Source organism: Psammomys obesus, unplaced genomic scaffold (assembly GCF_907164565.1).
Source record: "Psammomys obesus unplaced genomic scaffold, mPsaObe1.curated_primary_1811, whole genome shotgun sequence".
In the NCBI taxonomy this organism is placed as follows: domain Eukaryota; kingdom Metazoa; phylum Chordata; class Mammalia; order Rodentia; family Muridae; genus Psammomys; species Psammomys obesus.
The window spans coordinates 5,045,684-5,062,282 of NW_026591711.1; the positions used below are offsets into that span (position 1 = coordinate 5,045,684).

The following is a 16,599-nucleotide window of genomic DNA, read 5'->3' on the forward strand; positions in this document are numbered from 1 at the left end:
TATATATATATATATATATATATATATATATATATATATATATATATCTGCATGACATTTCCTCCCAGTGAAATTAATTTAGGTTTAAATACGGGAGGATGGCACACACCTGCTCCAGTCTTTCTTTCACACACCTAGGCAGCTCCTGGTCCTGAAAGGGTACATTCGCACCTGCTGCAGAGTCCTAGTCTTTTGTGAGGATCCTTTCAAGGGGCAGAGGATCTCTTTCTTTGTGTAAGCCTGATGCCACCTTTGGGCTGTCCCTATTTCTTTGAACACCAGTCTCAGAAGCCTAATGGACTTTTTGGACACGGTCCCTGCCAGTGGCTGGGTGTACTTAAGTATAGCCAGATTGGCTCCCTGGGTGCTTTAGGAGACATTTCTTTTGGCAGGGCAGGGACCTTCGGTTCCTGAGCAACAAAGGACAAACTGGAGGGTGGTGGAAGGGCGCTCCCCAACCTCGGTGGCGGCATCCCGGCCTGCTTCAACCTAGCACCTTGTCCTCAGAGACTCCGCCTTCGCTTACTGGATTCCCCACCCCCCCGCTGTGTGGCTGCTCCAGAGCCCAGAGCTTGCTGCCAGTCCCACTACCTTCTTCCTACGACTCCTCCATCCCCTTCCAACCCGAGGAGCAGCGCTGTACACCGCTGCACGGTCTGCCTTGCGTCCCTGGCGGCGTGCCCAACACCTCGGGGCAGGCTCCCAGTCCTGTCGGTCCCCGCCCCGTAGTCCGCAGCCTCCCCCTGCAGCCAGGGGTGCAGGAGCTGTCAAGCCGGCGAAGCAGATTCAGCCCGGAGCGCCGGCGTTCCTCTCCTTCCTTTGTGTGCGCGCGCGAGCCGAGTTGGGGAGGAGGGAGAAGGGGGAGGTCGCTGTCTATCTGTCTCCCCCGCCTTTGCACGGACCGCTCGAAGTGCGGCGGCAGAGGCGGGATCCCGAGAGCCGGTGCCGGGAGCCGCGGGGCGCTCAGGTTCCAGTCGCGCGCAGGGAGCGGGCCAGTGGAGGGGACCGCGGGGACGGCGAGAGCGGCGGTCCCATCCTTCCGCCGGGCCGCCCGGGCCTCGCTGAGCCCCTGCCACCCCGACGCCCGCAGCAGAGCGCGCCCAGGCGCCTAGAGGGACGGCGAGCACGAATAAATAGCGGCGGCAGCAGCGCGTCATCTGGTGGAGCAGGAAGTGCAGGCAGAGTCCGGAGGCCGGTGCTTCCCGCGCGTCCCCAGGACTTTGCCATGGGCTGGGGGCCGCGCGGGCTGCGAGCGGCCGGCCGAAGGCAGCGGCGACGCCGCCCGCACCGGGACTGAGCGAGCGGAGACGCACAGCGCCGAGATGGCAGCGTCCAGCAACTCCAGTCTGTCCGGCTCCTCCGTGTCCTCCGGTGAGTTTCAGCGCGCGGTCGCCCGTCCGGGGATGGAGAGTCTACCTGTGGCCGTTCCTCCTGCTCTAGGAGAGCGAGGCGCGGGACGTGGGCGTCCCACGGGACACTTGTGAGGGTGGCCCGAACCCCGGTGCCCCAGCATCTCCCTGTCTGACCTGTGACAGCGCAGAGGTGGGAGGCGGTGGCGTCCTAGGCGGGAGGACCAGGGGTCTGGGGCTCCTGGCGAGCAGTAGCAGAGAGCAGCCGCGCACTTTCTGCACAGCTGGAACTGGGGCAGACGGCGCGGGGAAGGTGAAGGCGAAGCCGGCCTCCGGACCTGTCTGCCTTGGCGCCCGCTACCCTGGATACACAGAGCCAAAGGGTGCAAACCCTTGCTCCCTGCAGACTCGATTTCTTTGTTTGTTTCAGAAATTAACTCCTTGGAGACACTTGGGGCAAGGGTTGGAGAGAGCAGCCAGGAGGAAACTGTGCCTCGCTCTTCTGACTGGAAGTGGGATAGGCGAAGGGAGGTCTAGCCCAGCCTCTCTGAGTCCTGGCATGTTTACTGTGTGTGTGTCTGTGTGAGAGACAGAGACAGAGACAGAGAGGCAGAGCATGTATGTGTGAGTGCTTCTAGACATGTTCTTATACTCACTGTACTTTTACTCTCAGGGCTTCCATTTTTTTTTCCGTGTTAAATGTGGCTGGGTGAAAAAAGGGCTTTCAGCTTTTCTAGGGTTGATCAGCAGGTCTAATTGAAGAGAAAAAAAAATGATAATGAATGTGAAGGCATAAGAATCAATGGAGGCAGCCCCACTGGTTTCTGGACATGACAGGTTTCTAATCAGAATGATGCATTAGGCACAGTTCCACTACCCCTTTGGTCATTGAGAACTTTAATAAGGAACTCTGAAGGGCTAGCTGGTAAGACATTTGGTGTGGTACACAGAACTCAAGGGTCAAAGACAGCCTTGAAGTCCTGGTGGGAATGCTCAGTGTATTAAAACTGTATGCTGTCCCTTTGCATTCTTTTTATTATTCTTCAAAACTCTGAGCGGAGGAGGGTCCCCGAACTGGACAGGAAGGAAGGCATAAAAGGAGCCACATCTATGGATGTGATGCTAACCAAACCGTAAACACAAGGTGACTGTGACCAAGACACAAGACACAATTGTGACGTGGTTCAAGGTGTTCTCTTGAAAGCTATCTGCCATTTTTTTCTTGGGGCGGGGGGGGGGGGGTTCGGGTTTAGTCCCAGGGAAATGACACTTCCTTTAGCGATTGCTGCCAACTAATAAAAACAGCATTGTTAGGTGTCCGGCAGTCTGAGCTGCTGGCAGTAGCAGCCAGTGGGCAGAGCAGTCAGCTCTTATTAAGAACAGCAACAAGTTGACCGCCTGTGGTTTTAATTCTGAGAACTCAGCAAATGCTATGGCTTATTTTTAGTACCCTCAAACCACTGGTGCTGCGTTTCAATTCATTTTGGTTGACTAACGTTGAATTTAAAATGCAGAGATGTTGGCTTCCTATTAGCACATATTTCTCCCCCTCCAAAGACTGCCCATTGGATGAACTGAGCAGGGGGGAGGTAGGAGGGAGAGGAAGGTAGCAAGGGGCAGACCGAGAAAGGATGAGGAAATAGCATCATCGCAGGATTCACTGGAGGCAGGGATTACAGAAGCTGTGGCATCTGAAATTTTGGATCTTGATACAGTTTAAGAAGCCTGATTGAAAAATCTTAACTCAGCCCTGGGAAGACTCCCCTGCTCAAAGAAGCCAGGATAAGCTTTAGAGGGTGGTAATTGTTTTGCAGATAGGGGAAGCATGCTTACCATGGCTTTCTTTCCCGTTTCATGGACTGCTGTTTTCAATCCTGTTGTAAACTGGGGGAGTGCATGAAATCTGAAATGCAGAGAGTGGACAACAATCTATTTATTATTTTATGTAAATCAGCCTGACCTGTGGGCTTGTTCAGCTTAGTTCACCAATTGATCAGACACTATGTCTTGCAAAATATGGAATCATAGTTCTTTTCAGGCACACTTTCCATTGTGTGGATAATGAATAATTCAGAAGACACAAGCAATTCACACCTGTGAGAGGTGTTGAGCAGCAAAGAATAGAGCCTGCTTCTCAGAGCAGCTGGGTTCTCTCAGGCAAAGGCCAGAGTCTGAGAAAGTAGGGCACTTTGTGAACCCATTAGTCACCATGCTGAAGGGCCAACTGTGGGCCAGGCTTGAGCTTCAAGGCTTAGCAAGGGAGATAATTCTAGCTTTCTTTGTAGCTTCAAACTTCTGAGATCATTGTGTTTGAATTCTGGCTCCACTGCTGACCAGTGAGGCATCTTGAGGTAGGTTACTTAATTTTTCCTAGCTTCAATTCTCTCATTAAATCAGTATGCTGAGGTCTTTTGGCACAGGGTGTCATGCATAAGAGTACGTGATGTAGAGGCTGGGGAGATGGCTCAGTGGTTAAGAGCGATTGCTGTTCTTCCTGGAGGATCAGAGTTTAATCCCCAGTACTAATGGTACATGGAAACATGTACAGCATGTACAGCATGTAACTCCAGCTGCAGGAGAATCAATGCTCTCTTCTGGCCTCAACAGACATACCTGCAAATGTAGTGCATGTACACACACACACACACACACACACACACACACACACGCACACACACAAGCATGTGTGTGATGAGGCATTCCCACACCCACACACAAACATGTACACATAAATAAAAATAAATCTTTAAAAAAGAATGTTTGTTGCAAGCAGATTATCTTCTTTGAGGAACAACATGAAGGTGCTCAATGGTTTCAACCATAGGTGCTGAAATAAACTCAGTGCCCAGTGCATATAAAACCCGTTTCTTTCCTCATGTACCATCTTAGAGTTTCTGTCACTGCAACGAAACACCATGACTGAAAAGCAAGTTGGGGAGGAAAGAGTTTATTTTGCTTCCACATTGCTATTCATCACTAAAAGGAAGTCAGGACAGTAACTCAAACAGGACAGGAACTTGGAGGCAGGAGCTGATGCAGAGGCCATGGAGAGATGCTGCTTACTGGCTTGCTTCCCCTGGCTTGCTGAGCCTGTTTTATTACAGAACCCAGGACCACCAGCCCAGGGATGGCACCACCCACAACAGCATAGGCCTTCCCCCATTGACCACTAATTGAGAAAATGCCCTAGAGCTGGATCTCATGGAGGCATTTCCTCAACTGAGGCTCCTTCCTCTCTGATGACTCCAGCTAGTGTCAAGCTGACACAGAACCAGCCAGGGCATATGCTGAATTTAATCTTGAGTTTGGACTCCATTAAAGAAACACTTATTGAGGGTATTCCAGGTTTCAGGCATACCCTCGAGTACTTGCATTGATATCTCAAGAGTCTCCCTGAGAAGCAGCAGCAGAGGTAGGCAGCACCTCCTGGACCTTGCTCTAGAGCGATGCAGTGTGCCCTGTAGAGGAGTGTGCATGGCAAGGGAGTGAAGTGCCCCAGAGTGCAGGCGCCCCAGAATGCAGGCAGAGAAAGGCGTTGCAGGAAGACAGAGAACTTAGACCCGGGCCTCCAGCTGCATCAGTCTGTGGCTTTCATTTGCATTTCTTGGGGCATTGGTCCTTTATCCTGGTGTGTGGGACACCTCCTGGAGACTTTGACGGAATGGTCCCAGAATAAAGAATGAACTTGAACATCTGAGCCCTAGTAAAGGAACAGCTGACTTCCTAATATGGTCTAACCCTGTCTCCAAGGAGCAACAGAGAGAATGAAATTCACTGGTGTTTGCATGGAGGGAAACTGTGGCAATTTGCTCAGCATAAGCTCAAGGTTCTCTGAGTTGAATAATCTTTCTTGCTGTCTTTGACCACATCACCCAAGTGTGTCTTCGTGCCTGTCACCAACTGCCACACAAGAAACGAAGTGATCAGGCTAACAGGCTAACAGGCTAACATTAACTTAAAAATGCGTTTTCTGAAAACTCTTCAGAATTTTCTTTTGGAGGATTCAGTTAGGTGTAAAAGGAATTGATATGCCTGTGTTTTAACGATGACCGCTGATAATTAAATTTCACAGTCACCTAGATTGGCAGGAAGGTTTGATCCCTTTTATTATTTTAAATTGCCCACAGACACACAGAAATAAGTATTTTTAAGGTTTTAATATAACCCATTGTACTTGATTATATCCAGAAGTAAACAGGCTGATTTGAAAAACAGTTTTGTTAATAATCATGGGTCACATTTGCTCTTATAATTAAAATAAGAACCTTTTGCATATTAGTAATGTGATTGCCAAATGGATAATTTCACAATCAAGAAAGAAAAAAAATACAGCCCATGCAATGTAGTAAACAAATGAGATCTTTTCTAGTCATTGAACAACTTAGATTATTAAATATTAAATATTAAAGAGACCCCTGGATAAGAATTTAACATTTTGAAAACATGGGCACATGGCATTATTGGGACAAAGTTGGCCATTTTTACTTCAGGAAAAAGGTAAAAGTCAGCCCTGTATACAGTCATCAGAACCTTAATTGATACGACAGTCTTAAACGATTGAGGTGTGTGTTTATGTGAATTTTACAGAGCAGCATCAGGGGCGGGGCGTATTGCTGTGTGCCACTGTCATTCTGGTGTGGACCCCAGAAGCAGCAAGCAGGAGTGTTTCTGACCTGTTATTGGGAAGGTGTGCCCAGTGACATGCACAGAAAGTCTCCCAGTCCTACTTGCAGAGGGAGGACCTGGTCGTTGGCCACTCTGGGAAACTCTAATGTGTGCGTAGTTAGGCGTTGCATGGATCCAATCTCCGTCGGGGAACCATGACAGAGGCGGACCTGAACACTGAGAAATCTTTTGGGTCTTTGGACACCAGAAAATTTCTTCTGCGGTATTCAGTTATGTGTGGAAGATGTTGTTTTGCTTTGAATGAGAGCTGCTTGGAAATAAACGTCACAATCATCTATATTAGCAGGGAGTGTTGATTATCTGTTTTATTGTAAATCACAAGCACAAAAACTAGAGTTAAAAAAATCACAATTAAAAAGTTGCAAAACTAAGATTAATGTTGAGGGAGAAACCATTCTCTCCCATGAAGTCCAGCTCCTTCCTTGGTGGCCCTTTCACATCTGATTGAATTTACTCGGCTCCACTAGCCACTTGTAGTAGCTCGGATGAGCCCAATAGGGCAATCTTCTTAAGCAGACACATCTATTGTGGTTTTTATCTTAACCCCAGAGGTCACAGGTTGATGCACCGGTTACCATCCCTTGATGCTACTGGGAGGAGGCAGGACCTTTGGGAGGCAGGGCCTAATGAGTTGAGGGTGTGTCTCTTTCCCCTCTGCCACCTATTTTCTGCCATGAGGTTCTGCTCCACAGTGGACCCAAAAACTGACTGCAGACTGAAGCCTCTGAGACCATGAGCCAAACTAAGCTAAGCATCTTGAGATACTACTAAGTATCTCAAGTGTGTGATCATGGCAGCAGAAGACTGAGGATGTAGCTTTTTGGTATCTGACCTGGAGCACACTGATTTGTGTGTTTTGCTGAGATACTGATTCCCCCACCTACCACCATGAGTGACCGTCTTGGTTTGACTTTTGAAGGATGGAAACATCAGGTATTTTCCGAGGCCAGCCTGCATAGGGTTTAACTGGGACAGTGTGTACTCTTAACTGCTACCTTGGGCCTGACCTCAGTGTTGGCCTCAGTGTTGGCCTTGAGTGCCATCTGCTACTCGGCAGGGTCTCCTGTTGTTCCTACACAGTAGCAACAGAAACCGGACATTTAGTTGGAAAAGATGCACAGTGCTGTATTGGCACGTTCAGGGAAAGAATTTTCTGCCAAAAGATCAGTGTTCCTGCCAAGATATGTACAGAGAAAGAAAAAGCGGTCCTGGCATTAGGTTGGCAAATGACTGGTAACATGCACCTAGCACTCACCAATCAGTGAGTGTATCTCTGAGGAGTGTATTTGCATTTCCCACCTTCCCTTTCATAGGCCATGTGGGAGGGAAGGCTGGCCTTCTGTCCTTCACGTGGATCTGCATCAGTGTGGACCCTTGTGCCTCAATGTATGCTGGTTGGTGGGAACAGAATGCAGTTGTGCACCTCTGAGTGACCAGCAGGAGTTTATTCAACTTGGCCTTGGTGAGAAGAAGCCAGGTCTGTTAGGGTTGTACCGGCCCCAGAGGCAGTCAGCTCTGCCAGGGACTTCTGTTATTGTCTCCCAGAGGGAGTGAAGGCAATGGCCTAGGATGTGACCGTTGACATATGAGAGCACTTCTTGCTGAGGACTCAGCGAGAGCTGCCACTAGTTCCTTGTACAAATAACCAGCTTTCTTCCTCACCATGAATCACACAGCATAGTGGGTGCTGATCTATGAATTTAGTCACATGGTATGACTTAGTTGCAACATTGCCTTGTTTCAGCAGGTAGGCCTGTCAATCATCCGGCCTCACCTCTTTTGCAATGTGGTATCAGCAGCATAAATTATTAATTTGAAACAACCAGTGTCTAATCCTCCTTTGTCCACTAATAAATATGAGTCAGGCTGAGCAGGTTTGGAGTACAGCAGAGCTTGGTGGTTGTTTAGCAGACCCTGAGCTTTGGTGCCTGTGAAGATCAAGGTCCAGTGAACTCAGGACTATCTGTCCACTGGACCTAGCTAGGTCACAGTGTGGCTGACTGTTCTCTAGGGCCCTAATTCCCACACACCAACTCTCCAGCCTTCTTCCTGGCTCAGAGTAGCAGCATCAACCTTAGAGAATTTACTGAAGACTCCCCTCCCCCACCCTGTCTGGCTTCATGGAGGATGTTCTGCTTAATTATGTGGTACTTCAAAAAATAAAAATAAAAAAGACCTGCAGTGCTTTGTATTTTAAATGGGCCTTGCACTAAGACTTGAGTTGAATCCAACCTGCCCCAGGTTCTGATAGCACTGCTTTAACCACAGTGGCCATTAGCCATAGGTGGCTACTGCCGTTTACATTGGAAAGTATCCAGTCCCCCATTTCCTGTAGAACATCTGAATGCTCAAAAGCACACATGGCCAGTGGCTGCTGTATTGGAACACACATTTCTATCCTTGTGGAAAAAAAACTCCTTTTGGATGACACAGGTGTACATAGTTCTTAGACAGAGGACTAAGTAATACAGATGAACAAACTGAGGACGGAAAAGTCCCAGCATGTCATCCCGATATATCTGGATTCCTTTGAATTTCCAGCTTAAGTTTTCTAGTTAATTTTGCAAGCTGGCTTTTTAAAAGAGTAGTTTCTCCTTGACTTTGACGAGAACTGTGGAATGATGGTGTGATCTTCTTTTAGCCCTGAAGTTTGATTCAAGTTTCAATAAAAAAAAAAGTCTGTTGTTTCCTTACTGGTAAGTTGATTAAAAAATCCACAGTGAACTTTAATTTCAGCCTCAAAGAATAAAATGGCTATGTCTAGAAATGTCTGGGTCTCTCAACTGTATCTCTTCTAAAGCATCATAAAGAAAATAGGAAAATTGTGAATAGGCAGACAGCACGTGACTGACTGTATATCCAAGCCATCATATCTGAGAGCGTTTTGAGCAGCAAACTGTTGGCCTAGAACTAGGCTCCTTTTGCAGCAGGCCCACTTGTAGGGCAATGCAAATGAATTGGGTATTTAAAAAAATCAGGCTAGTTTTTGGAATTTTAAGCTCACTCAAGTTGGAAGAAATGCCTACCAATAAGATACAGGAACCTGAGAGTTCCTAAGAAAAGGAACTTTTTCTTCTCGAATGTCTGTTACCACCTCCTTCAGGTACAACAGAAGTGGGGAGGTGGAGGGCATCTTTAAAGGGTCAATGACTGTCAGAAAGACCACTAGATTCAGAAACCAGTAATCTGAAGACTGTGATGTTCATAGCCTGTTCTTTATCTAGAGGAGTTTAGACTCTGGAACTAGGGTCTGTGAGTCACAGAATCACTGGGGTGGTGATCTTAAGCAATTCTCTCACTGTTAGAGGCCCAGGTCCTTGGTTTCATAGTGCCTGTAGCTGACCTTTACGGTTTCATAGTGCTCACTGTTTCAAGGAAATGAAACCCAGAGCTTCCTTATTGTTTCAGATAGTGCCATGGTAGCAACGTAAAGTGCTTTTCCCTGAAATGGTTTTATTCCTAAAGAATAAACCCAAGAGATTATGTTAGGAGTAGGAAGGAAGAACATGGCTTCAGGAGTTAGTCTCCGGCTGCACTTTCAACGTGCAGAAATTGCAGATTCACCTATAGTAGTCTCTTTCTCAGACCTAGATCTGCCCTGATCGATATGGCAGCTTCATGTGGCTAGGGGGTCATTGAATTATGGTCAGTCTCTGAATTATTGATTACTAAAAGCATCTTGGTGGGGGCGGGTAAAGGATTTATTTCATTTTACAACTTTCAGGTCACCATCACTGGAGGAAGTCAAGGCAGGGGCTTAAGGTGGGAACCTGGGATCAGGAACAGATGCAGAAGCCACGGAGGGTTGCTGCTTACTTCCTAGCTTGTTCCTTATGGCTTGTTCAGCCTGCCATTTCTTATGCAGTGAGGGATCACCTGCCCAGGGTTGGTATCACCTCTAGTGAGCTGTGTAAAGGAAGTTTTGGTTTCTTTAAAGACTTAGTTATGTTATGAAAATATGTTTTTGTTTTAATCCCAAGTGTGGGATTTTAGTTTGGGCTTCAGTTTGTCCACAGCTCCTGCCGGGCGTGGTCTTTGCCAGCTGGTAAGGGCCTACCTCCTGCACCATGGAGATGGGTGTGGTCTAGGACTCTGAGAGATATAAGTAGGAGAGTCTGGAGAAAGACAATGTCGCCTGATGTGGCCTGTGTCGAGTGGCAGTTTGGAGAGACCAGAGGCAGCTTGGAGACAGATAGAAACGTTTCAATGCAGCGGATTGGAGGAGACTACTTGCTGCTTTTGCTGTTGATGGAGAATTGGTATAGCCCTAAATGAACCCATTGACCCTAAATAGCCAGGAGAAGTAAAGGGGTATATGCTTCCTCTCCCTACCAACCTTCCCTCTCCTACCTAAGGTTGAGAGTTAGGAGGAAAAGGGTTTAAGGCACCTCAAATAAAATAGTTTCAAAACAGAGCAACAGAGCTCGGCCCTTCCACATCAATCATTAATCAAGAAAACACCTCACAAACTTGCTTTATAGGCCAATCTTTTATTTTTCTTAAATTGAATACAGTTTTTTCATACAATATATTTTAATTAGTTCTCCTCCTCATCCCAACTCCTCCTAGCCACCTCACCCACTCAATTTACGTAATCGCAAAAATGAAACAAAACTACAGGAAACAATAACAACAACAAAACTCACAAAACTGAAAATAAAAACAAACAAAACATCAGTAAGTTGAAATGTGCCAAAGCAAAGCTAAAGGAAACAAAAGCGCTCACAAAAACATCGAGTTCATTTGTGTTGGCCAACTACTCCTGAGCGTTGGGCCTACCCTGGAGTGTGGTTGATGATCCCAATGAGATTCCACTGGAGAAAAAGGACTTCCCTTTGCCAGTAAGTGTCAGTTGCAGATAGCTTACTGGTTGGGGGTAGGATCCTCTGTGCACTTCTTACTATCAATCCTCGGATCCCATCAGCCTTGAGCCTGTGCAAGCCCTGTGCATGCTGTCACAGTTTCTGTGAGTTCATGTGTGTATCAGTCCGTTGTATCCTTAAGGCACTGTTTCCATAGGCCAGGCTTACTTATGGAGGCATTTTCTCAACTGAGCAATCCTTTTCCCAAAGGATTCTATCTTGTGTCAAGATAACATAAGATGAGATAACATAAAACCGACCAACACAGGTTTAAAGGCAGTATAACAGAAACGAACAAAAAAATCCTATTAACCTTCAAAAATACTAAATATATGTTCAAATTATAACATTTAGATTAAATAAAATGATATACTTTAAAATGAAATTCACTTGATTTGGAAATGTTAGTATGACCCGTAGGGCATTTAGTATTGTGTATGTGGCTCACATCTCTGCGGCAGACAGAACTGGCCTGGGTGGCTCCGGTGAGCGATCCTGCTCCAGCCTTTATAACAGACACAGCCAGGCACAGCCTCTGCTGCACACCCTCGTCTCACCACATGCTCTCCAGAAAGTGAAGCCCAGTTCATTAAAACAACTAAGCCCATGTTCTGAGGTCTGGATTTTAGTCCCAGACTTAAAGACACCATTAGTTATTCTTGAATCTATACATGGATTTTGAATTGAAGTGTCATACGGAGAGGAGGTTGGGCATTCATTAGATTCTTATATAGAAGGGTTTTTCTTTTTCTATTGTTTTGTTTTGGATTCACTGAAATTCCAGATTTTACACATCTGTAGGTTAGGTTTGTGTGTACCCTTTCAAAGAAAGTGTGCAGTGTTCTGAAACTGTTTGAGAGACCGAAGAGACAAGGGGTCCATCTCTCTCTCTGCCTCTCAAAACACTGCTCTGATAGTCTCTGGATTGAAGCATCCTGCTGTCAATCTGTATATGTGTGGGTACACACACACACACACGTCTGTGTCTGTGTCTACTCAGAGAATGAAAGTAGATCAGCTTTCAAACAAAAGTTATTTCTAACCAAATTTATATTGCATATAAGTTAATACCAAAGGAAATGAAAAGTCAAGCCTAGTATTACTTTTAGTAATGAAAGAATTCACTTGGGATTATGCTAATGATGTGTAGATATTAATACACATAATACCACCGTCTAATATTGATTTAAGTTGCTCATTCAAATTCACTTTATTATAGGAAAAAATAGCCATTTTGTTTTACAATGCTTGTCCCCACAGATAGCACTGGGAACATTAAAGCGTGTTTATTATTTGCTGGTTTTCATATGCAGAGGGCACTGTAGTATCTCCCACAGCATGTGCCCTTTGACTTGTGAGCTTCTGGTTGGGGCCTTCCTTGCCTTATACCCATTTCCCTCTCTGCCACCTCCCTCGTGATCAATATCTAGGATTGCAGCTACTCAGAGACCAAGAAAATTCACTTTCTCTGTGACATTACCATGCCCCGAGACTGAACTTTGACCACACGAGGGCCCGATGCTGGTTTTGCCAGAGCCAAACTAACCCTATATTCCTCCCCCCACCCACAAATATAAATTCTTCCTCTGACGGGAAAAAAGAAATCAACTGATAGGGGCATTGTAAGCTCTGCTGAGATAATTAATATCATGTTATGGCTAGGAACTGCCATAGCAATTGCTAGACAAGTACACATGTAAGGCATGATGAGGTTTGAATGTCACTTGCCCTAAGAACCTGCTGATTGCTGTAGTCTGTGTTTAGCTTTGCCTGCTACTGTACTAGCAGAGTGCTTTGTGAAAAATGCACGACAGCTTTTCCGGGTGGAGATGCCTGCAGCATCTCCCTTCCATGAATAGCTGAGTGGAAGTCTGTCATTCAGAGGTTCCTGGAGACGTGTCTGACTCCATCTGGAGTTTGAGCAACATTTCTTCACAGTCATGAATCCCATCCATTTGCTAGCCATGCAGTGGATCGCTGTTCTTTCCCATGCTCTACACTGACTTCCTGAAATTTATTTCTAACAGTGGGTTCTTGGGGTTTGCAAATAAAGGTGGGATGCATCTGAACCTAGTACTTTTGATAAGGTTTCACTACTATCAATGGACACTGTTCCCTGGTCTCCAGTGTCTTGTCTATAAAATGGACAACCAAGACTCTAAGAACTGAATCTGTAAGTGTCTCTGAAAGAGATTTGAAAATTTATTGGAAAATAAAAATTCAAATCTCTGCTCTCAAGACATTCACATGCTAGAACGAGGCTTTGTGGGTTCCTTTCCTGGGTGAGGTGTGATCACCCAGCTCAGGACGTGCAGTCTGTGTACACCTTTTCTTAATACATGGACGAGCTCCTCTTCAACAGGCTTTTAAACCTGTGCCATGTAACGGAACCACATCAGCCAGTGTGCACCCCACATTGCCAATGCCATTTTAAATCAGCATAGAGAGTTCTAAGGGATGCCACTGGATGGGAACCAGTCTTCCTATCCAGAAGACTGGCTCTTTATTTAAAAGTTAACATCTATTTAATATGCAGTGCAGACTCTTTTTAATTTATGATGGGTTGCATCCAAATAAGCACATTTGTAAATGTAAAATATTATAAATTGTGAAAGCATGATGTCTTAGTTAGAATTTCTTATTGCTGTAAAGAGACACCATGGCCAAGGCAACCCTTGTAAAGGAAAACATTTAATTGGGGCTGTTTAGAGTTTCAGAGGTTTAGTCCATTGTCATCAATGGCAGGAAGCGTGGCAGTATGCAGGCTGGAGAAGGGGCTCAGAGTTCTACATCTGGATCAGCAGGAAGAGAGAATGACATGGGGCCTGGCTTGAGCTTCTGAGACCTCAAAGCCCACCCCCAGTGACACACTTCCTCCAACAAGACCTCACCCACTCCAACTAGGCCACACCTCCTAACCTACTCTCTGTGAGTTTACGGGGGCCATTGTCATTCAAACTACCACGCATGGGATACATCCAAAGTACCTGAGCACCAGAGCTTAGCAGCACAGCGTTACTGTAGTGCTGCTGCTGCCAGATTCCCTTAGGATCACGTGGCTACGGCCACAGCCCTGCTCCCATACTGTGATCCCATTACTAACAATGTTGTCCTGCTTCCATCCTGGGCTCACATGGCTGATGAGGGCTTGTGGCTTGGTGCCCTACGTTGATGGAGACTATCTACGTCAGGGGAAAAAATATCAAAGTTTAAAGTATAGTCTACTGAATGTGCATCATTTTTGTAGCATCGTAAAGTCAAACAGTTGTCCCCAGAGAACTTTCTACATGTAAAAGAGTTTTTCCAGTAGACCTGCATGTTGTGAACCCTACAATGCAATGATCAGGATGCTACTACCCAACTTAGGAGCATTATTTTTCCTCATTCTTCCCTGGATTCTTCATCCGTTCTCTGTCTTCTTCCAGTCCACTACTCTGAATTTTTATGTTTGTTTGTTTGTTTGTTTGTTTGTTTTTAAGTGCTAAAGCTACAGTTTTGAGTATTATCTGCCATGCAGAAATCACTCAGTAACTAGGTGTGAGGAGTGAATATTTATATGTAAGGCAGTCTGTCACAGGAGTACCCACATGTTGATTGTATAAGGACTGGTTACACACTCGCATTGACTCGTGCTTCAGTGGTTTTTTTTTTTTTTTTTTTTAGAAAATTGGTTTTCTTTAAATTCATAAAATACAAATATAACTAGGAATATACAAAGGAGTACTTTGTATCAGTACACTCCCAACAAAAGCAAACCGCCTTTTCCGAACCAGGACATCCTAACTTGATTTGCATTTCACAGGCCCATTGCAAAAGTGAATAGTGGACACTTGGGAAAAGTAAACACAGTGATGCAATTTACCTGTTACAAGATGAGCCTGAGAAACATCGTGGTGAGTGAATGAAGCCATTCACAGAAGACTGCAGGAGACCGCTGATGGGAGACACAATCATAGACTCAGAACATTGTTCCTGAGGGTTGGAGAGGAAAGTGAGCCACTACTGATAGATAGGAATTGTCTTTTGGGACCATGAAATTATTTAAATTTGACTGTGGTAATGGTTGCAGATATCTGTAAATACAGGGTAAGTCATTAAGTTTTTGCATTTCTTTAAGCAGATGAATTGTATCTTTTAATTGTATCCATTAAAGCTATTACTTATCTTTTAATTGTATAACATCAAAGCTATTACTTTTTTAACTGCCAAAAAATAATATGATAACAATGAGGACCAGGCACGGTAGCACATGCTTTTAATCCCAGCACCTGGGAGGCAGAGCCTGACATGTCTTTGTGAGTTCAAGACCAGCCTGGTCTATAAAGGAGATCCTGTCTCAACAAAACAATAACAAACCCAAACCAAAACAGCAACAACAACAAAACAAGAAGACAAAGTGTCCACAAAGTAAGCCTGTAGGAAGAAAATCCACAGGACAAATCCATTGTGGATGGGGTGCTAGTGACCCCAGAGGAGCCACTTAGGCCCACAGCATTGATCATTTACATGTCATACTGTGGTGCTTCTTCCTCCTCTTTCCTCCCTTTCCTCCTTTCCTTTTCTCCCACTCTCCTTCTCTTCCTCTCCTCCTTGTGGTACTGGGTTTGCCCTGCATCCTAGGCATGCACTCATCCTTTGAACTATATCCCCAGGCCACTTTCTAACTTTTATTTTGAGATTGTACCAAGTTGTCCAAACTGACCACAAGCCTAGAGTCCTGTCTCACTCTCCTGAACAGCTTACAAACCAATGAACAAATTACAAACCAATCTGGGGCCTCATATCCCATTTATTTCCACATTCATTTTTGTTTTCCAGCCAGTTGTTCATCTCCTGAGACTAGACCATGGAGACTGGTCATTCAGCGTCCACTGGACAAACGCCTCACTCCTCTCCTCCCCTAACAGCAAGAACATTTTCCTTCCCACTAAAGAACAGGGAGAGCAGAAGATACTTTCCCAATGTTGGACAAGCAACTAACATGTTTTAATTAATTAATTAAATAATTAAGTAATCCATTTATTTATTTATTTATTTATTTATTTATTTATTTATTTATTTATTTATTTATTTAATTTTTTTTCCATGACTAGTTAGTTAGATTTTTCCAGCTTTCCAAACCCTGGAGACCAGAGCTGTGTGTCCCTCTGGGCCATTACTAGCCTGGGTGGCTACTAACACAGCTGTGCCTTTGGTGCTTCTGCTCTCCTGAGAAGGCTGTCTGTGTAGACATTCCTAAGACGTCTTCTTGTCTGTGCAGATGTTTGTAATGATATCGTCGTCATCGGCTGCCTCTTTGGTTATTTCTCCTCAAAAGAGCCAGCACCCTTTGATCATGTATGATCACAGTATTTTACTATAAATACTTTCTTAGAAAGACTAAAATTTTGCAGGGTAGTAGCTTTCTTGGGTGTCTTGATAGTGTTGACTTTTATCCTGAACAAGCCAAGAAAAATGTGTTTCATCCAAATCACATCTAAAATATGAATCGGCACTAACCGGAGCACTTCTAGAGCTGTACAATTTATACTACTGACTGCAATTAATGAGCGTCTTTCAGGCAGCTGCTGCTTTCCAGTTCTGGCTTGCAGAGACATTCTCCTCCTGCTCTTCATGTAGAGGCTGTCAGTCGGACAGAGTGATGGTTCTGGCCTGGAGTGAGGATGCCAGCAACAGTGTCCCTGGGACTTGAATATCTTTGT

The 16,599-nt window shown here is 45.3% G+C and overlaps 1 protein-coding gene across 1 annotated transcript in view; it reads left to right on the plus strand.

Annotated features, from left to right (window-relative positions):
- Nucleotides 1-1,171: 1,171 nt before the first annotated feature.
- Chn2 (chimerin 2) overlaps nucleotides 1,172-16,599 on the plus strand; it is a 265,682-nt gene continuing 250,254 nt past the window's right edge. Inside the window, exon 1 of the mRNA XM_055611796.1 lies at nucleotides 1,172-1,371. Coding sequence (XP_055467771.1) covers nucleotides 1,323-1,371 — 49 coding nt within the window. The 5' untranslated portion in view covers nucleotides 1,172-1,322. The remainder of the gene's footprint in view (nucleotides 1,372-16,599) is intronic.